At 31.4% G+C, this 21766-nt stretch overlaps 1 protein-coding gene across 1 annotated transcript; it reads right to left on the reverse strand.

Moving 5' to 3' along the window:
* Window positions 1-4633: 4633 nt before the first annotated feature.
* On the reverse strand, window positions 4634-21724 carry LOC134716715 (uncharacterized). The gene is made up of 12 exons (XM_063579722.1): window positions 21641-21724; window positions 15419-15482; window positions 14636-14765; window positions 11165-11367; window positions 10409-10545; window positions 9613-9716; window positions 9136-9407; window positions 7169-8668; window positions 6842-6875; window positions 6463-6586; window positions 5588-5685; window positions 4634-5017 (listed from the first exon to the last, which is right to left on the reverse strand). The coding sequence occupies exons 2-12, from the start codon at window positions 15472-15474 to the stop codon at window positions 4922-4924; spliced, it is 2754 nt and encodes a 917-aa protein (XP_063435792.1). The 5' UTR covers window positions 15475-15482; window positions 21641-21724; the 3' UTR covers window positions 4634-4921.
* Between the last annotated feature and the right edge of the window lie 42 nt (window positions 21725-21766).

Consider the following 21766-nt stretch of genomic DNA (forward strand, 5'->3'; position numbering starts at 1 on the left):
TATTTTTGTTTAACAATTGAGTAACCCCATACTCATACACATGGCCAAAATAACAAGTGTTGGCACGTACTAAAAATGTGCATTGAGTTTATATTTCATGCCCCCACAACCATGGATGATTGAAATTGGAACTTTTTCAAAGTTTACATGTTTAAGTTTGTGGAACTACTGTAAAGTCAAGGTAATTGGTAAACAGTTATAATACCTTTGACATATCTTATTCCCCTTGAAATATTTGGTCCAGTACCTTTATTCAAACTTTATTTTTTATGTTACATAAATTGTGAACAAATAAGTCAACCTTGCTGGAAATATTCTTGTATAGCAACTGCTCATATTGGCCAAAACATTAAGATCACAGATATTTATACCCAAAATGTTAGACATTATCAAAGTCCTAACTTAACACTATCCTCCTCTGAAGAAAAAAATAAAAATCACATGACAATGCAAACTTGGTACAGGCACAAAATCAGCTGGAGTCAAATAAATTTCTTCTTGCATACATGCTCCTTTTGCCTTTCTAAGTCATAAGTCTTTATAAAAGTAAATAAAAGGTAAAACAATACATGGTCCAGATATCCTGGTGTGGTAATTGCACAAATGTGGTGTGATTAACCAGTTTTATGAAAGCAATGTTGATATTCTGAACATTTTCTCTTATGGTTTGAGATATAAGACAATCACTTTCATCTGTCTCCATGTTTTATTGTTATATAGTTGGACACATTTTTGTCTAGCCTGAAATGACAGTTGCAGAATGTGACACACAGGGTCTACTCACTGGCAGCTTTGGCGTAAACTATAAAATTTCAGAATGCAAAGACCTGGATGCAAATGCCTTATGCTAGTAAGATTCTGTCTGTCATATATCCATTGTCCTTGACCTTATTTTAATGGTTTAGTGGTGGCTTGAAAAAAATGTAAAGGATTTCGTCGTGTGAAATACTCACTTATTGTGTGTAAAAGGATAACTATATTTGATATACAGGATTCTTGAAATGTTTGCATGTTCATCAAGCAACTTTCACTCGACTCATTGATCAGTGATCAAGTTTCTTGTGGTCAGTTCAGATTCTCGGATACTGAAAGCAATAGGTCAACTAAATTTAGTGAAAAATTAGTGGTAGGTTTGATCTGACCTTTACCTCATTTTCATGTTTTAATAGACAATGTTAAGTTTGATTGATTCCTTTGAATTTTGGTGTATGGGATTATGAAGATGCCATTGTTTGTCTGGCATCTGACCTTACACTCATTTTCATTGGTCAATGTTAAGTTTTCATGGTTTTGTCTGTTTTTCAGACTTACCTTTATATTAGTTTATACAAACTTCAAAGGTGTTTGTATCCTGCTATCTCATATTGTATTTTCTTGTGGTCTTGTATTGTATTTTCTTGTAGTGTTCTATTGTATTTTCTTGTAGACTCTTATTATATATTTCTTGTGGTCTCATATGGAAATATTATTTCTTGTAGTCTCATATGGAAATATTATTTCTGTAGTTTCAGTAGGAGGTTGTGTAATCTTTTGTTTGTGTAATCTTTGTTTGTGTTACTGTTGAGGGATCCTGATATAGCAAATCTCAATAAAGTCAGCATTGCAATATGATAGCTAGCCCACATTAAAATGAGCAAAAAGACCAAATAACTGCTCCAAAACAAACTACAACCAAGGCAAATATAAGGGGTTTCTGTGTGTAAACCAAAACATAGTCTCAGCAAATCATACTGGCTTAAAGCAGAAAGACAGTTAGAATAATAATAATATTTATTAAAAAATCATTTAATTTTGGCCCTTGAGAAACACTCAGCATACAAACGCAATTTTGAGTTCCTGCCTGAGCAAGTCAGCTTGCAACCTTCAGTGTAAGGAAGAACCTGCCTGCCCGACAATGCGCCAGCCGGGGAATGTGAAGCGAGGGTTCTCCACTTAGGTGATGAGACTAGGCGTCTCATCGGCAGCCAGGTAGTGCAAGGGTCTGCCTGGGGGATAGCCCATGTACTCGTGAAGTAGCAGGGGTCTATCAAACTGGCACTGGAATAAATTTGATAAAATTTGTCCCCGAAATGCTTGGGGATGAATGAAATTTTAGAAATGACCAGTGATAAAATTCCATTAAGGAAAACTGAAATAAATAAAAAATATATCACTAGTTTAAGCTGAGTTGTTTCTCTAGTCATGAAACAATATTGAAGGTGTTATAGGAAGGGGAAGGTGGGAGGTGAATTGAATAATAGCACTGTAAAACTCAATCAACTAGTCAGGCTGCTATGAACCAAGAAACTGATTATACAAAGACCATGCAATAGGCTTTACACACAGATTGGGTACATCTTACATCCAGGGGAGGAGACTGACCTACTGACCCTCAAATAATATACTATTATTGTGTAATCAGTATTAAAGAGATCTGGTATCATAATCTGCTTCCTCTCCCACAGTGATTGTTTGTGACATGTATCTGATTAAGACAAGATTAGTGTGCCTCCTAGTGAGATTCCAGTTGTAACTTCAAAGTGTCAAATGTTAACAAGTGGTCTGTGTATGTTAATTAATTGCATCCATAATGTCAGCATCTTTATCATAAAATTAATTACTTGAAAACTGAAATAACTTTTGTTTGTATAAACAATACTTAAATTACATATAAGTAAATAGATAACTCTGTTTGGTATATGGAATAATTGTAAGGTTTATGTCTGACTGGTAGGTTTCATCTGACCTTGACTTCATTTTCATGTTTTAATAGACAATGTTATTATTTTCCAGTTTGGTTGATTTCTTTGATACTATAAGCAACTATAATGGTGTATGTAATATTATAGATGCCATTGATTGCTGGCAGGGTCAATCTCAATTGAACTCATTTTCATGGTTTTGTCTGTTTTTTTAGCTATAAGCTATAGGATAACTATATTTGGTATATGGAATTATTGTAAGGGGAGGTTTTATCTGACCTTGACTTCATGGTTCAATGTTAAGTTTTCATATTTTTGTGTTTATCTGATACATTAAGCTATAGGTCAGAGTTCTATATTTTGGGATAGTTTGCGTATAAAATTAATGTAGTGTTTGTGTCGACATGTCAAGGAAGGGTCATCTGATAATGATCTCACTTTTTATGGTTCATCACTCAATGTTAAGTTTTAAGTTGTCTAATAATCAGAAACCATGAACAATTAGTATGTTCACAATATTCAGTGTATGAAATGTTTGTATGGTGTACATGTTCGACAGGTCTTTTTAACTTTGACCTCATTTTTATGGTTAATTGGTCAATGTTCAACTTTTTTTTATTATGTTTTATCTCTTGGATACTATTAGCAATAGGCTAGCTATATTTAGTGTATGGAATGATAGTAAGGTTTACACGTCTGTCTGGCAGGAAGCATCTGACCTTAAACTCATTTACATGATTTTTTAATGTTAGGTTTGTGTGATACCTCAAGTCTTCAAGACACTTTTAACATAAATTCAATTATGGTATGTGAACTTCATTTGGTAAGCAGACAAAATATTTCAGTGCATGAACTCTAGTAGCAAATTTTGGTTTTAAAATTACATCTTGAAGAGGATTTTAGAAAAGTAAACAGATAATACATGTCTAGTGATAGCAATAGCTCACACTGACAGACCCTTTTGTGTCCGGTCAGTTATTTTATAATCAATAGAGTGAAACTGTTCACAGTAAAATTGATAAACCAAAGAGGACTTAGTAAATGTTTTTTTCCTCTTACTATCTCATTAATCTCATCCAAACAAATAATGCATCTTATCTTAAATACATGGCACACTGAAAGAACTGTATACATTGTATTTGAAAATAAATAACTTTTTTGAGGTAAACAAATTATCAAGATGGGTGAAATGAATACCAATATGACAACATTTTGCTAAGTGAGTTTTATCAGGCTCACCAAGTTCTTTTTTTTTGCAATCAATTTTTCATCAATTTTTTTTTCTCAGGAACTCTAATTTTCTATGTCAGAACAAAACAGCAGTCCACCTTAAAAATTTAAGAAACAAAAAAACACGTAACAATTTTAATCAAACAGTAACAATAAGTAACAAAATATCACAGAACAATATATATTAAAATATCACAGACTGTCAACTAGAGATCTGTAACAATATTTATCTAACAATACTTTTTTTAAATTTACATATTTTACAATGTATACCATTATAAGCTAATCTATTTGGCTATCTGAAGACCTTTAAGATGAGTGCATAGTGAGCTTACAGATTTATTAGCTTTTGTTATTTATCAAAATAATACAGCAACTATTTTTTTGTCACTTTGCAAGACAAAAAAAAAAGAAAAAAGGAAAGATAACTGATAAAAAAGTTATTAAATACTTTAAAATGTCATAAATGAAAAAACAGTTGTTTCCCCTTTTTTGCAAAATGAGGCTAAATATCAATGTTGTATGGCTATTAAAAAAAAAAATTATTTCATTACTCAAAATTTAGGAACATCTCCACTTAATGTAATATTTGATCAAATCATAAGCTATCTCATTATAAAAAAAAAAACACCCAACAACACATAAGTGAAACCATGAACATTTATCATACATAATGCAATGACAGCTAGCCTAATAAAGCAAAACTACTTATATACATTCTGTTTATAAGTTATTGATTCTTTTACTATCCCTTACAGTGATGATGACAGTGTGTATTTATTATGCAAAATCTTATCCCTGACTAACATGATAAAACAAATTACTTTGTATAAAAAGTAAATATAAATTTAAAGTGTCACAAGTTTTCTTAAACTTGTCATGTGATCAATATCCTGAGTTGCTCATAAGTTTTTCTCTGTAAATAGAGCCTCAATATCAATCTTCCCTGTCCATATGAAAATGTCTTATTTAATCAATCAAAACTGAGTTTTCTAAAGTTAATGGTCATTCTAAACATGAAAAGCTTTTTTGATTGCGATTAATTCTTGTCCAATGTCAAAATTGTAAAGTCTCCTTTTCTCACCTCTTCTACTGTAACCAGACATCTACAAAACATTAAAGGTTATTATTTCATACTTTAATACAATACGGAAATGTGTTGTGGCATTCTTAGCACAACCATCAGCACCAAGTTTGACTAATAAATAAACAATACCAAAAGTCATTCAGTATTTTTAACTAGGTTTGTCAGGTGAAATTTTTGGTGTATGGCAATTTACCATATAGTTGTAGACAAGTAACTATATAGTTGTTATCAACTCAAAACTTAGTACACATGTTTATTATATGGACTTTTATATATGTCAAATTAAAGACTTGTGACCCTGATTTCACTAATCAGGTTGAAGTTTTGGTTTAAGGTAATTTACCATCAACTTTATATCACATTAAATTGAAACTTTGTTCACATGTTCATAATGATGTGAACATTTAAACATGTATGTTGAATAAGGGTTTGGACCTAGATTTCTTGGTTCAATAAACAAGCAAAATGTGATAGTATGAGTGGGACAATGTGTCCTTTAAACACATTCTTGTAAAATACTATATAAGCAACGATTCGAGACATTACAAAGAAAATAGATCTCAAATGAATTTAGGACATGTAAACATACCACAGATTGTCTTTCCCAATTATCAGAAGTATTCTGAGTGTCCTCCATATTTGGTGTACTCAAGAAATCATCTGACATTTCTTCTTTTCTTTGAGATACTGTGAAGTAAAGTGTTATAAAGATTAAGAAACTAAATATAAGAAATCTTGACAACTGAAAGCTAATTTGTCCTATATTCAAAACACAAGTTATTACATTAAAATAGAACTGAAGTTATGGTAAACATGTATATTTAAAACTTAATATCTCACTCAAACCATCAACTACGAAAGCTAAAATATGTGAGAACTAATGACAAATAATTTCCTTAAAATGATCAGAACTTTATTATACATGAATAACAATGCATTAATAATTTAACCCTTTCGCCGACGAGTCACGGTTTATTGAAAATTTGAATATTTTAGGAAGAAAAAATTGTCAAAACATGAACAAAACTATGAACATGGTGTTAGTGAGTGAAATAAATACACAAATAACTATAAACAATTTTTTATTGACATTTATTATGAAGATCTCCCACTTGAGTAATAGAAGCCAGGGAAGCCATCGTCTCAGAGTAACTTCTGTCAGGGCAGCAATCGGTGAAAGGGTTAAACCTGCTTATTTTTTTTAATTGAAAAAATCTTTTGCAAATCAAGTATTTAAAAAAAAAAGGATCCATGGAGGAAAAGGTTAAATAAGGCAAAAAGAACAAGGACCAGGAAATTAGGAAAATTAACACATCATCAACAAGTCCTGCCAACGAAATCACAACATTTTATCATAAGATATTAGAACACTTCGACATCAGTCCTTTTAGATCAAAACCAAAAATGCTACCTAACTGATAAAAAGATCAGACTTAGATGCCAAGGCTTAATATAGTAGCTTACAAGTTTGAAATCCATCTTTTTGAAGAGGAGTGCTAGTTTGTTGTCTTTTTCGATTTTTCACTTTTCTCTGAATCATTATTTTTGTTATTGACAAAGATGGTGATGATTCTCTGCTACTTTCAGTCTGAAATAAAAGACAAATGATTTATGTATGAATGAAATACGTACTGATAATGGATTGATCACTATTTATTTAATGGGTAACCCCTCCCCCCCAAAAAAAAATTGGCATGAAATTAAATGCCACAATTCAAAACTCTTTTTTGTTTTTTATCAAAAAACAATTTCAGTCAACATAAAGCAAGAATTAAAATGCCAACTGTTAAAACTGAAAAGTGTTTTTTTTCAATTTGCAGACAAACAAAATGTAAACACTCACAGCTGACTCTTGTCTGTTTATGGTATATCTGTCCCTGAAAAAAATGTATTAGTATTATTAAAATCAATTGAAGTCATTTTAGGGGAAATTGGAGAATCTGAAAGTCTGTATAACAATATATTTCAACACCAATCAGAAGAGCAGAACTAAACATGAACTTGATCTGTAACTCATCACGGTAGATTCACAAACTTAAAAAAATGCTTAGTTTGATTAGTATTTAATAAAAAGTCTGTATAACTGTTCGTTATGTTATGACAGAAGGATAAAAATATATGGCCCTTACCATTATTTTTTTGACAGACCTAATAGAAAAAATTACTTTACCTCTGCTTTATCTCATTTACAGTTCTTGTACTGCCTGCAGGGGAATCATTGAAGTCATAGACACTCCCATTTTTCTGTTGTAATCCAGAAGTGTGGTTGGGTTTAATATTTCCGTTAAATTTATTGCTATCCCTTTGCTGCGAAAATCTCCTTATAGGTTGCAAAGAATTAACAACACTTGGAGTGGATCTTCTGAGGTTGGTGGTGGAATATGTGTTTGGTCTTACAGGAAGTATTTTGTCAAACTGTGTTAACTGTTTTTCTCTGCTCATGGAGTTTGTAGAGAATGGTGTAACTTTTGCTTCTTTATTTTCATTTCTGTTTGGTATAAAACTACTAAAGCCATGGTCTGTATCTTTATGCAATTTGTGAGAGGAGTATGGTTGTTTGAATACAGAGCTGTTTGTATTTCTGACATCATCATGTTTTCCATGCTGCTTTCCAATGCACTCTTTGTCTCCAATTTGAGATTCATCCAATGGCAATGAACTTGAATATGACCGCTGATTTTTCTCTCTCTCAGAATCATTTCTAACTGCTTGTAGATCTTGAGAAAGTCTATAAGTTTGAGAAGCATCACTGGTATCATAGTCTGCATCACTGCAAGTTCTGTTTAATCTTTGAGATTTTCTTGATGGCTCTCCATGTGCCTTTCTCTTTCTCCGACTCTTCTTGTTATTCTCCCTGACTGGTTGTTTTTTCTTTGACAAGTTTTCATTAATTTGTGGCTGGGGAATTACTGCTGCCACAGGTGAAGGGTTAGTTTTAGAGAACATAGATTTGGTGCTGTTCCACATGTCCCCCCTGTAACTTGGTGACACAAAAGTAAAGTTTTTCTTGTTACTATCATTGTACTGAAAAATTCTATTACTATCGGATAATATATTACTTTTTCTGTTTGGTTCAATATTAGAAACCTTGGAACATATATCCTGACTTCTTTGTACTGAATTTTCCAAAGAGACTGGCTCAATTGCTGATTCTGCAAAGTAAGAATTCTTCTTGGCTGCCACTATTTCCATTTGGGTCCTCATTTTAAAAAAATCGTCATTGTATCTTTCAAACATTTTATCCAATTGCTCTTGAACACCTTTTGTAACTGTTTTTGGGATAATATTTTGTGTATGTCTATCTGAAGTTTGTTTGTTGCTGATCTCACTCATGGTCTTCAGCGTTATCATCTCAATCTGTTTTGCTAATTGTTCATTTTCATGCTTCCTTATCATAGCTTGTTCCTGCGTTTGAGTTTTCATAAGAGTTTTGTGAGCTTCCTGTTGGTATTTACATAATCCTTTAATCTCATTGATTTGATAGTTACACATTTCTCTTGAATCATCTCTAATTTGATGAGTATGTTTTTCTAATCCAGTGCTGATGTGGTACTGCATTTCCTTCATACCTTTATAGTGAGTTGTAGATAATTCCTTACAATAAAAATCTTCAAGCTGCCTTGTGTGACTTTCTAAATCCTGTCTTAATTGTTGTAGTTCATTCATTACTCTGAAGTAAAAAAATAATAAATCTCTATTTAATTTTCGACACAAATATTACAATAAGGAGAAATGGTATGATTGCCTATGAGACAACTATCCACAAGATATATGATTGCATGATGCATGATTTACCGCAAATGAATATGATATACTAGAACACTTAATTACCAGCAATACCCCTTAAACCCCCAGAAGAAACTATGACTAGAAAAATTTAAAAAAAAGGTTAAGTGTCTCCCTATCTATGTAGTTTCATTTTTTATCACTTCTTTTTTTATGTTTCCACATAGCCAAAAACAGGAGATAACCTACTTTCCATAGGGCATATATCCTATTTACACATTTAAAGTTCTTTCTTATGTTCAACCAATGTGTTTATACAGTTCAGTTCCATTTAAATTCATAACTTTTTATATTTCCTACACAAATATTTTAGTAATCAATTTAAATCAGCTATTTAAAATAAGTAAGTACCCTCTTTTGATATCCTCATGTCTTACACTCTGAATATTTTTATATTCATGGTAGTGTTTTTCCATCAGATCCTTTTGCTGTTTGTGACTATCTTTAAGCTGGCATTGGTTGTTAGTGTTGACCATTACTGTATCACCAATCTTCTTGATGTCACCAATAGTTTCTTGGTGAAGCGAAGTCATTACACTTCTCAAACTGTCAACAAGCTGGTTCTCTTTCTCTGACTGCTGTTTTTCCATCATGTTATTAAGTTCTTCTATCTTAGCGTCTCTCTGAATCAAAATAGAACAGAATTATTATTATTTAGGACTTTCAAAAATATTTGCCTACTCTAGATTTTCAGTTGAAAATGATATGGAAATCAATGCCATATTCAGTTTCACATGTAATAGTTTATCCACTATTAAAGGACAACATGAAGCACTTGTGACATTAATTATTGATTCTTATCTACATATATATATATATCATAATTACCACAAAGATTTCTCTTTCCAAATCTTGCATCTTGTTAATCTCTTGATCTCTGTCTTGCATTGTTTCAATCATTTTCTTGAAGTTGTCATTCAAAACATCAAACACTAAAATAGAAAAAAAAAAGTATATTGAAAAGGGTTATTTTGAAATATGAAAGTCTTTTGTGTTTAACTGCTGAATATTTAGATATTGGAATCACTTCAAACTCTTAACATGTACCATTCAAAGTAGTGAGTATGATAAGATTGTTGAAAACATTTTATTTTGTGGCTCTTCCTATAAAAAGTTAGCATATGACTTTCACGATATTTTAGCATTGTGTTCTTATTTCTAAATACATAATTCAAATCATGATGTAAGCTTGATTGACTCTGCTTTTACAGAAACTGTTACAACAAATCACAATATTGAATAACTAAATCTGATTATCTCCCCTTTAACATGTAGGACCAGGATTATATTTTCACCCACATCCTCAGTGTTCTGCAGGTGTTAAGTTTCGTCAGTATCAGTTTGATCATTTAGGATGAGTTGTGCTATTGATGCAAAACTATAGAAGCAAAGATTGCAAGATTGAAGCAATTAAATTGAATTATCTCCCCTTTAACAAAATAACCAGGATTGGAGCAAGTCACGACTATAGAACTTTTTGTGATCAATTTTCACTGTTATGCATAAAAAGAATGTGTATTTGACAGAAAAAGATGTGTCATATCTTCCTTCTTGGTGGAGCTGGAAATAAGGTTATCTCTTATTTGCTGTTTGAAATGGCCATTGAGTGGACATGAAAGCTCACCTGAGTTAGTCATAGCACTGAACTTCTCATGAGATACATCAGACATCTGTTCCATGTTTTGTTGAAACATTTTAATGCTTCCTCTCATTTCATCTGAACATTCTTTGACAGTGTTAACTACTGATTCATACATCTCTCTGGAATATCATCAATTTTAGTAAGTTGCCCAGAATAAGTAATACATATAGCTTGGCATATCTTGGCTGCAGTTGATATCAAATAACATACTATAAATAAAGAATGCACAAGAGGGCCCAGGCAAAACAAATGTATCTCTGGTGTAATTTTAGGCAGACTATGAAGAATAACAATCACATCTTAACCACAAAAATTGAAATTAATCTTTGAGATCATCATTTTTTATTTTGTTCAATACATTCTTCTTTTAAGAAAAACATCAAGAAATACTTTGTTTGTTTTAACTACCAGCATATTTTTTTAAAAGGAAAGACATCTTTTTAAAATAATTCCCTAAATGAATTCGGATTACATTCACAATGAGAATTAAATGCATTGCTTTTTTTCCATTTTCAAATCATTGTGAATATTTATAATTGATTAAATTAGATCTCACAGTTTAAACCTTGCATATACTTATCAATTATACTAAGAACTTAATCAGTTGATTTTATAATACTTCAATTCTATAAGTCAAACTGGGCCCTTAGTGCACCTCCTCCTTTCTAAATATTACAGCTACATCTCTACAAAAATAAACGTTCTAATAAAAACTCATATATTTCAAAATTGGTTAACCTATCATCTCTTTCTTTAGCCTTTGTTTTATTGATCAGTACTTGTTGTTGGAAATTTGATCTTATCTGTTGCTTCACTGGTAATGACACTGCAGGATTGTATCCAGTAGATGGCTTTGCAGGGGTAGATCTGAAAGATGTCTCCGAATTTGTTCTTTTTGTCATAAATCTGTCAAATACTCTTCTTCCTTGTGTTCCTTGTGACTTGAAATAAAATAACAAACATGGAAACTATTGTAACATTATGCATAAATAAACACTCAGGTTAAAAATTATTTAATGATGGTGAATTGAACATGACCATTCTATATTTAGAACAAGCACCATTGAAGGCATTTTTGCTTGGTGGTCTTAGTATTAGAGTGATCACTTAAAGTGTAGGGGATGTTGGTATGATTCCTGGCTAGATCAAACCAAACATTTGAAAACTGATATTAAGTTTGCTTCTTCTCTACCATAAGGTTTTCAGAATTAAGGAGTAAGAGCAAAAACTGGTATGCTCAATTCAGTAAAATTTTATTACACACTCAGTGGATGTATTGATGTTAACTGGTTGATATTTTAGTCTGGGAAATTTTGATTTATTTATAATTTGTAATTGGCTTTGAACTAGCCTTCAGTAACAGTTAGGACTCCAAGATTGGTATGTTGTGTTTTTCTTCCCTTTATCAGCCTAGCCACAATCAGATGTGCATTTTGTGTTTCACATGAAGTCAAAAATGAGTATCATCTCAGGGAAAAACTCTTTTGATATTTTGGTTCAAAAATGGTTTAAATTATGAAAAAATGCCATCGTTAGGCTAACACTGGAAGCATTTATATAATTACATGCAATTGTTAGAAGAAATATTTAATATTTTTATTAAATAAATGGTGTTTAAAAACTGTATAATTTTCTTTAATGGTTGCCTTCAAGACATAGTCACCAGTGTCAGATTTTTGGTCAATGACTAAGACAACAAAATATGTTTAGAATTATTGAATATCAACTATTTTAATTGAAAAAAAATTGACAAGAACATGTTTAACTCACAGTTATTTCAAACAGCAGTAGCTTTCTTTGATTATTAATCTTATCTGATAAAACTGTATCTAAACTTATCTATAAATAACAAAACTTCCAAAAAAAACCTCTCTTTTGGTGTATAGAACATTAAAATAACTTGATGCATATTCTTACAATAAACAATCAAACTTAGCAATTCAATTTATATGTTTTGTCTACGGACAAGACATTGTATTCATATTTAATGAAACGTATTATTTAAACCTAATTTTGATATAGCTGAAAGTGTTCTCTTAAAAAAAAAACATACATTTTATCAGGTTTATCTATCAAATGATGCTTAACTTCGAAGAAAATGAAAACAAATACATTTTGATAATGTCTACGGACAAGACATTTTATTGATATTCAATAAAATGCTTTCAACGATGATTGTTAAAGTTAGAATTTAAAGTTACCAATTAAATTTTAAGCTGTGTTTTTTAAATTTTGGAAAATATAAAAATGTACCCATAATTCTTTACATATCTCAATAATTTATTGATTAAGCCAAAATGAAGACACATATTTTTAACTGAAATCCATTTATCTGACTGTTTAAAACAATCAAACTATTATTAAAACTCAATTTTGACATAGTTGAATGGGTTCTCTTGAAAAAATAACATACATTTTACCTATCAAATTAGGCTGAACTCAAGGAAATTGGATACAAATATATTGTGGTAATATCTACGGACAAGACAATTTCAGTTAAAAAAAAATTTGTTTGAATTAATTGTGACTATATTTATGTTGAAAATACTGAGTTTTAATTTGAATAGATAACTTTCATCACCTATAAATAAGGTTTAAGTTCCAATTAGCAGACAAATAATTGAATTTAATACTTGTTATGTACAAGTGTCTTGTCCGTAGACACTTCCTCATATGCTGTTAATACAAAAAATCAAAAGATAAAGTAAGAGAGAGAGAAATACTGTTTCTTCAATTGATTTAGTTAATCTTTTAAGGTATGCAGCAACTGGAATAAACAATATTGAAGTAAAATAAGGTATGCTTTTTATGACTGATAATCTGCCACTTTTTAAAATCCTTGCCTGTAAAGTAATTTTACAAAAATTGAGAACACTTAAATTACCATTTATTTATTAAAAATAAGATATTTCCAAGTTTAAACAACACATAGGTCTTATTTAGACCCATAAAGCCAAGCAATATTGATAAAAAGACATGTCTACGGACAAGACATGTGTCTACGGACAAGACATTCTGACATATTTTTGAAATTTTTCTTTGATTAATAGATGGAAGAAAAAAATGTAAGTAGTGTTTTCATATCTACAAAAAAGCAGGAACTTAGCAATGCAAAATTAATGTAATTATGCTTCCAGTTTACTAGGGAATGCATGTCTACGGACAAGACATTTTTTCACTTTATTTGTATATCCAACTTTGATGTCATATATCTCCAGCTAGGGTACTGCAATTTTGATAAATGAGGTAGTTTTTGATAATGTATGTACTAGAAGGGAAAACACAACACATAATAGCATAGATTTGATTCATTTTTCTGTTTTATCACTACACTGAGCAAGCTAAAAACAAAAGTACAAAATTTTATAACGAACGCATAGTATTCAACTTTTTATCATAACTTTGTAACCACTGAAGATTTTTCGTTGCAACAACCAGTAAAAGAAAGATGAATAAATTGTTTATAACAGTGAATCAATAATGTAGTTCAAATTAAGTTCACTTATTAACTATCAATTGATAAAAACAGCGAAATTTTAAATGAAACAACATAACGTGAAATTTTACCCATTTTCAGTGTGTATTTTAGTGTTTTTATTCAAAACAGTAACACCTATACATGATATTTGATATTCATTGTGAAACCCTACATTCTGTTCTTCAGTTCAAAGATGTATTACTTATGTAAAGTTTATCTTCTTGTCTTTAGAAGCCTATAACATAGACCCAATATGAAATGCACATCTAATCTTGGCTAGGCCGTTATGCCAGTCTAATAGGTCTGGCCCTTTCTGGGATTTTCAGGTGCAGTTTTTTTTGTTTGTTGCTTCACTGTCCTAAGTCAGGAGAGGGAAGTATGTTTACTGATGTGTTTAAAAAAAATTGAACTGCCAAATTGTTAACGTGATTTCTAAGGTCAGGAGCCTGTCATACAGTGGTTGTCATTAGTTGTTGTCTAAAACATCATTTGGTTTTTGTTTGTTTTGTTTTTTGTAGTAGACAAGATCCTTGGGTTTTCTTTACGAATTATAACACATTTTGTCATAACAGTGCCCTCAATTGGTTAGTAAAAAGTATGGGTTTGCACATGGTTGAAGGCTAATTGAGGTTTTAAGATGAAGAACAACACTGTGCTTTTGGTTTCTTTAAGTGGGTGATTGTTTTGTGTCTTGTAGTAATACAACACATCCTCCTTTTACATTATTTTACCTGTGATCCACTTTCTCCTGACAGAGGCTGGGAATAGGTTGCATCTTGGGAATTCTCTGAAAATTCTATCTGTGAGTTTTGATATAAATGTTGTGAACCATTATCACTTATTTGACTGTTCCTTTTATCTCTGAAAATGTAATGAAAATAACAGGAATTAATCATTTTTAGTTAATTGAATGCACATTGATTTTATTAGTTCAAAATCAATTATTATTAATTTTATTGGTAAATGAGCTATTTACTGTATTTTGGTTTACTTTACTGTCTTTGCCAAAAGTTCGATATAGGGCAAATGTAAGTGAATCACAATGTAACTGTCTAGAGTATAGAAGTGTTTTCTTGTCTAGCATTTAAAAATGTCAACTGCTGCCAAAAGACATCTACCGGTAAACACAAGTGAAACCAATTTCAGGATGTTTAAATGTAAAACACCCTCAAAATATATCCTCATTAACTATATTTAAGGTTTTTTATTATGTTGTTTGGTATTAAATCTATCATCCTCAAATTAAAGCTTCATATTTAGTCATACAAAATAGATTATGCAACTGCATATAATCCATGAAAGACAAAATTACTTTTCATTTCAAACTTTAAATTACATTTTTTTACCACGAGGATCAATGCAAGTCATTTTGATCAGTGTAAGTTAAAAATGAACAGGAAGAGTCAATTCTTAATTTCTGAATTTTGATAATTGTTCAATTATTCATCATTTACCAATATTTTTATCAGATATAGTCATACAAGACTGAAATCACACATATTGTCATTACAAACCTTCCACCATTAAAAAGCTCTCGTGACGACACTTGATTGAAGTACATTCGAGACATTTTCACATCTGGAATCATAAAAAAAGCTTGTTAATTTTATTGTAAGCAAAGTTATATTGACTTTTAGTAAATGTGTTTTTATTGAACTCAGACACACATTTTTCTTTTTTCAATTGAAGGTATTGAGTTTTCTTGGAGCAGAAGTACTTCACCACAAAACATAAGACAAAAACATACGGCTTGGCAGTTGTGTATTTTAATGCAAAATTGTTTCCCCATCCTAGACAAGATTTAATGATCATGTATCATCATGTACAAGGAAATAAAATAAAAAACTGCATTTGATCCCTACATTCTATTTTTAAGCCATTGAGGTCATGTTTTTTGACAAAAAAAAGAAAATATAAAATCTCAAACTTTATTCTAAGATTGCTGATACCCTTAGAATTATTCGGCCTACGTTTGGTTGCAATTGGTTAAGTAGTTTCAAAGGAAAGATGTTTGAATTAGTTTACACTGAAGGAGGACAGGGGACGATAGATGTCAAGATTGTCTTCAAGTGATGACAAAAGCTCATTGACACCATTACTTTGGAACGGTGAGCTTAGAATAGAACAGAATAGAATAGAAAGTTTTATTTTAAGTCGGATTACATAAAATACTATAAAAATAAGCTCTGTAGAGCTTTTTGCCAACATTAATAACAATAACAATTAACAGGTACAATATTAAGACATATAGGACATATACACATACACAATATACAATAAAAAAGACAGCTTTATTGCAAAGGCAAAAAGTTCATATATACATGTATAAACGCAAGCACTATAAACAGTTTACTCATGAACTAGATTATAAGCACATGCAAAGCTTGAAAAAGAAGTCTTATATTTTTTTCATTCTGAAACAAACAATGCATTTAACCCAAGTCTGATAAAAATCAAACCTCTCAGCGGTCCTGTTTCTGATATGTCGCAACAACAAAGGTGTTAACAAAGCCATTGTTTTTTTTCTATTTCAGGCATTTGTGATAATTTCTTTATAATTGTTAGTTTTAATTTATGTATTGGCTATTGTTGAGACTTTCAATTTCATCACAGAAGTTTGAAATCCTAGCAATAAGGGTGTAAAATATACCAAACTCGACTATCACAGTAGACCTTCTCTTAAAGAGAGATTTTAGCAAGAGAAGCTCTACTGTGATAGTTCAGTTTGGTATATGTTTACACCGTTATCAGGCTGGGGACAACCCACCAAATGGGGGAACTGTTCCCCAAATGAGTCACAATCCCTCATTTGAGTAATCATTTTGTAGTGCTAGAAAACAAATTTTCTTAACCGAGTCTTTTTTCTTAAAATGGCAAATATTCATGAACAAGAGGCTCTCAAGAGCCGGAATCGCTCACCTTAGTTAATTTTTTTGGTTAAATCTCTCATCAATGATTATTTTGGCTTTTCAATTTATTTAAATGTTCTTTGAATCGTCCTATTTTCTTCAAAAGCAAAAAAAAAATCATTTTCTCCTATGTTCTATTTTAGCCATAGGAGCTATGTTTCTGACATGCAAGGAAATGAAATATAAAATTTATACTAGATACTCTGAAACTCATTTAGCCTAAGTTTGGCTGAAATTGATACAGCAGTTTCAAAGGAGAAGATTTTTTAAAGTAAGTCAACATGATGAACAAATTGTGAAAAAAGTCTTTAAAGGGCAATAACTCCTTATGGGGTCAATTGACTTATTTGTAGATCTTACTTTGCTTCACATTTTTGCTATTTACAGTTTATCTGTATCTATAATAATGTTCAAGATAATAACCAAAAACTGCAAAATTTCTTTAAAATCATCAATTCAGGGGCATTATACCTGAAAAACCAGTTACCCAATTCGGCTGAAAATTTCAGGACAGGTAGACCTTGACCTAATAAATACTTTAACTTCTTGTCTTATTTGCTCTAAATGCTGGAGTATTTGAGATATAAGCCAAAAACTGCATTTTACCCTGTGTTCTATTTTTAGCCATGACGGCCATGTTTTTTGACAAAATAAAAAATAAAGCACAAACTTTATTTTATACACCCTACTGATCATTCAGTTGAAGTTTGGTTGAGGAGTTTTAGAGGAGAAGATTTTTTAAAGTTAGCAAATATGATGAACAAATTGTGAAAAATTGTCATTAAAGGACAATAACCCCTTAAGGGGTCGATTGACAATTTTGGTCATATTAACTTATTTGTAGATCTTACTTTGCTGATCATTTTTGCTGTTTACAGTTTATCTTTATCTATAATAATATTCAAGATAATGACCAAAAACTGCAAAATTTCCTTAAAATTACCAATTAAGTGGCAGCAACCCAACAATGGGTTGTTTGATTCATCTGAAAATTTCAGGGCTGATAGATTTTGACCCAATGAACATTTTTACCCCATCTCAGATTTGCTCTAAATACTTTCGTTTTTGAGATATAAGCCAAAAACTGCATTTGATCCCTATGTTCTATTTTAAGTAACAGCGGCCATGTTTTCTGACGGATCAAAAATCGAAGCACACACCTAGTGCAGGATAATATAAGGAACAATCATGCTAAGTTTCATTCAAATCCATTCAGTAGTTTCAGAGGAGAAGATTTTTTAAAGTTAGCAAATATGATGAACAAATTGTGAAAAATTGTCATTAAAGGACAATTACCCTTTAAGGGGTCAATTGACAATTTTGGTCATATTAACTTATTTGTAGATCTTACTTTGCTGATCATTTTTGATGTTAACAGTTTATCTTTATCTATAATAATATTCAAGATAATGACCAAAAACTGCAAAATTTCCTTAAAATTACCAATTAAGGGGGCTCCTGGGTATAAATCAAATTTTTTTTCTAATATAGAATTTCGCTATATTTTTCTCTAAATAAACTTTATCCTATACCTAATAGAAAAATAAAATAAAAATATGGGGTCACTGTTCATTTAAGCTCACAATCTGCCATCGAAAAAAGCATGCATTTTTGTTTAGGTACTTTTTTCTGTTGAACTAATAGGAGAAAAAAAGGTAAAATTGAAATAAAAAAGAACCTTATATAAGAAAATTGCTTAAATTTTACAATTGTGTAGTTTAAGTGCAGCTTATTTGAAAAAAATAATAAAAAATATAGGTCACCAATGAGTTTAAAAGATATTTCAATTTTAATGCCAAAAAATGTCATTTTTTCACCAAAGGGAGATAATTTGGAGCTTTTTCAATGATATCAAAATTTAAAAAATCATTTTGTGCTAAAATGCCTTGATTTTTTGGGTTGAATTTTTAACCATATCATAAAGTTACAACTAATAATGTAATGAATAAAATTTGTTATGAAAAATAAATGTTTAAATATTTGCTGATTTTTTTTGTACCCATGAGCCTCCTTAAGTGGCAGCAACCCAACAATGGTTTGTTTAATTCATCTGAAAATTTCAGGGCTGATGACCTAATGAAAATTTTTACCCCATGTCAGATTTGCTCTAAATGCTTTCGTTTTTGAGATATAAGCCGAAAACTGCATTTGACCCCTATGTTCTATTTTAAGTAACAGCGGCCATGTTTTTTGACGGATCAAATATTGAAGCACACACTTTGTGCAGGATAATCTAAGGAACAATCATGCTAAGTTTCATTCAAATCCATTCAGTAGTTGCAGAGGAGAATATGTTTGAAAAATTGTTAACGACGACAGAAAACGAGGACGACGACGGACGCCAAGTGATGAGAAAAAAATGCAGCAACTTTTCCAAAAGATGATTATCCTTATCTTGATTTACCGAGAAGATACAAGTCTATGAAAATTCAGAAAATTTGACTATTTCAAGGCTTCCAACTTTTTAAAAACCAATAATAAATATATAGTTCTTTGGGAGAAGTTGATCCATTTTCTATAAATTTGTGCCATTTGGCATTTTACATAAAAAAGACCAATTTTTAGAAAATATAGTTTTTAGCACTATGAAATGATTACTCAAATGAGGGATTGTTACTCATTTGGGGAACAGTTCCCCATTTGGTGGGTTGTCCCCAACCTGGTTGTTGATAGAATTTCAAACTCCTGTGATTTCAGAATCCGGGTCCGTCCGCCCTGATTCTGGTTCGCCCTAATACCTGTTCTCCTCAAGTCTGTTTGCCCTGATTTTATTTTTTAGTATAGTAAAGTGTTGCGTTGTGTGTATATAATTGAATGTGTTGAAGTCAGTCTACAATTTCAGTATTTTTAAATGTTAAACAACTGAAGACTAAGTTATTATGTTGTCATGCTGTAGTCCAAATAATTATGACGTCTTGAAAGGCTATTATATGTTTTTTCTTTGACGCCTTACGTTGCCTTTCAAGATGTCATAATTATTTGGACTAGTCTTGCTGCTACGAGGATAAGTTTCTGTGAATTCAAAAACCATGAAAGAGGGACGAAAGATACCAAAGGGACAGTCAAACTCATAAATCTAAAACAAACTGACAACGCCATGGCTAAAAATGAAAAAGACAAACAGAAAAACAATAGTACACATGACATAACATAGAAAACTAAAGAATAAACAACACGAACCCCACCAAAAACTAGGGGTGATCTCAGGTGCTCCGGAAGGGTAAGCAGATCCTGCTCCACATGCGGCACCCGTCGTGTTGCTTATGTGATTACAAATCCGGTAAATAGTCTAATTCGGTAGGTCAAATTCATGAAAGGGAAGGGGATTGTAGTTACGACGTAAGGAACATATCCGATATCATTTGTGAAACGGTTATTCCATAACGGTCAACCAACTCGTGATGGCGTCCGTAAAATTTACGAAGGGATGATTTCAACTTCACCATTTGGAACTCTTGATTTAATTGCTTCCTTGAGAGCAGTAACCCTCTATCAAGAAAATCATGATAGGAAATGCAAGCACGGGAATATCGTATCAATTGAGAGATATATACCCCGTATGCAGGTGCTGCTGGAATGTTGCTACTTAGAAATGGAAAGTTCACAATTGGAAAGCTGAAATCATCTCTTTTGACGTAAAGTTTTGTCTTCAACCAACCCTCATTGTCAATTTCTAGATGTAAGTCAAGATATGAAGGTGACTTAACTGTATCTGTAGTATCCTTTATCTCCAATTCGATGGGATAGATGCGTTCCACATAGTCACCAAATTTTGAATTGTTTAGTGAAAGAACGTCATCTATATAGCGGAAAGTAGAGTTAAAGGATATTGCTAACTTCTTATCTTTCTTCCTAAGAAGTTCCTGCATGAAGTCAGCCTCATAATAATAAAGAAATAAGTCAGCAAGTAGAGGGGCACAGTTTGTTCCCATTGGGATGCCGACAGTCTGTTGAAAAACACGTCCTCCGAACGTATTACGTAACAAATATGTTGTCAATCAAGAAATCAAGCATCTTGATAATATCGGTTTCAGAGAATTTTTTGTTTGAATCAGAGTAATTCTTTACAAAGTAGGATTTATCCCTCCTTAAGACAAGATACTTGTATCTACGTTGGCCATTCTTTTTTATGAAGCAAAGTAATACCAACTCTTTTAATTTGTCTTTAAGTTTGGAATGTGGAATACTTGTGTAAAGAGTAGAGAAGTCAAATGTTTTAATACTGTTACAAGATGAAAGAGAGTTAGATTGTATGTACTCTAAAAGATCTTTGGAATTTTTAAGTATCCACATCTGATTCACGCCACCTCTAGAATAGGCAGTTTCATAATAACTTTGAAGCCCTTCTTTGATTGCTTAAAGTACTTGACATAAAAACAACTAATCAGCAATCAAAAACAGTACTTAATTAAAAGTAATTATAAAATAAAGTGTAACAATGCAGCCAAGAGATTTATTAAATTAATATAAATTTGGCAAATAGATCTATTCTGTATTTAACTTTTAATAGATATACCAAAATTTTAATATTATATATAACATACATATCATCAATGAATATAGGGCGAACGAACCCAGGGCGAATGGACTACCAGGGCGAACAAACTCAGTGCGAACGAACATAGGGCGAACATGTAATCAGGGCGAACGATCCCGATACCGTGAATTCATTTATGATCATTTATCAAAATCAAATTCATTGACATTATTCTATGACTATGTCAGTTTGTGTCATTAAAGATGATAATTATGTTCAGTAATCTCAGCTTTAAAATATGTTCAGATAGAAATGCTTTTGAACTTTTGTTATTATCATATCCACTCTACCCTGTTCTTCTTCAATCTGTCAATATTATTTTTTTGATGTGAGCAGACGACAAAAGTACTTTGTGAGGTAAAATGAGAACATACCCGAGGTATTCCGAAAGTTAACCGGAAACGCAGAAAGCCTAA

This window comes from Mytilus trossulus, chromosome 1 (assembly GCF_036588685.1).
Source record: "Mytilus trossulus isolate FHL-02 chromosome 1, PNRI_Mtr1.1.1.hap1, whole genome shotgun sequence".
NCBI classification, from domain to species: Eukaryota; Metazoa; Mollusca; class Bivalvia; order Mytilida; family Mytilidae; genus Mytilus; species Mytilus trossulus.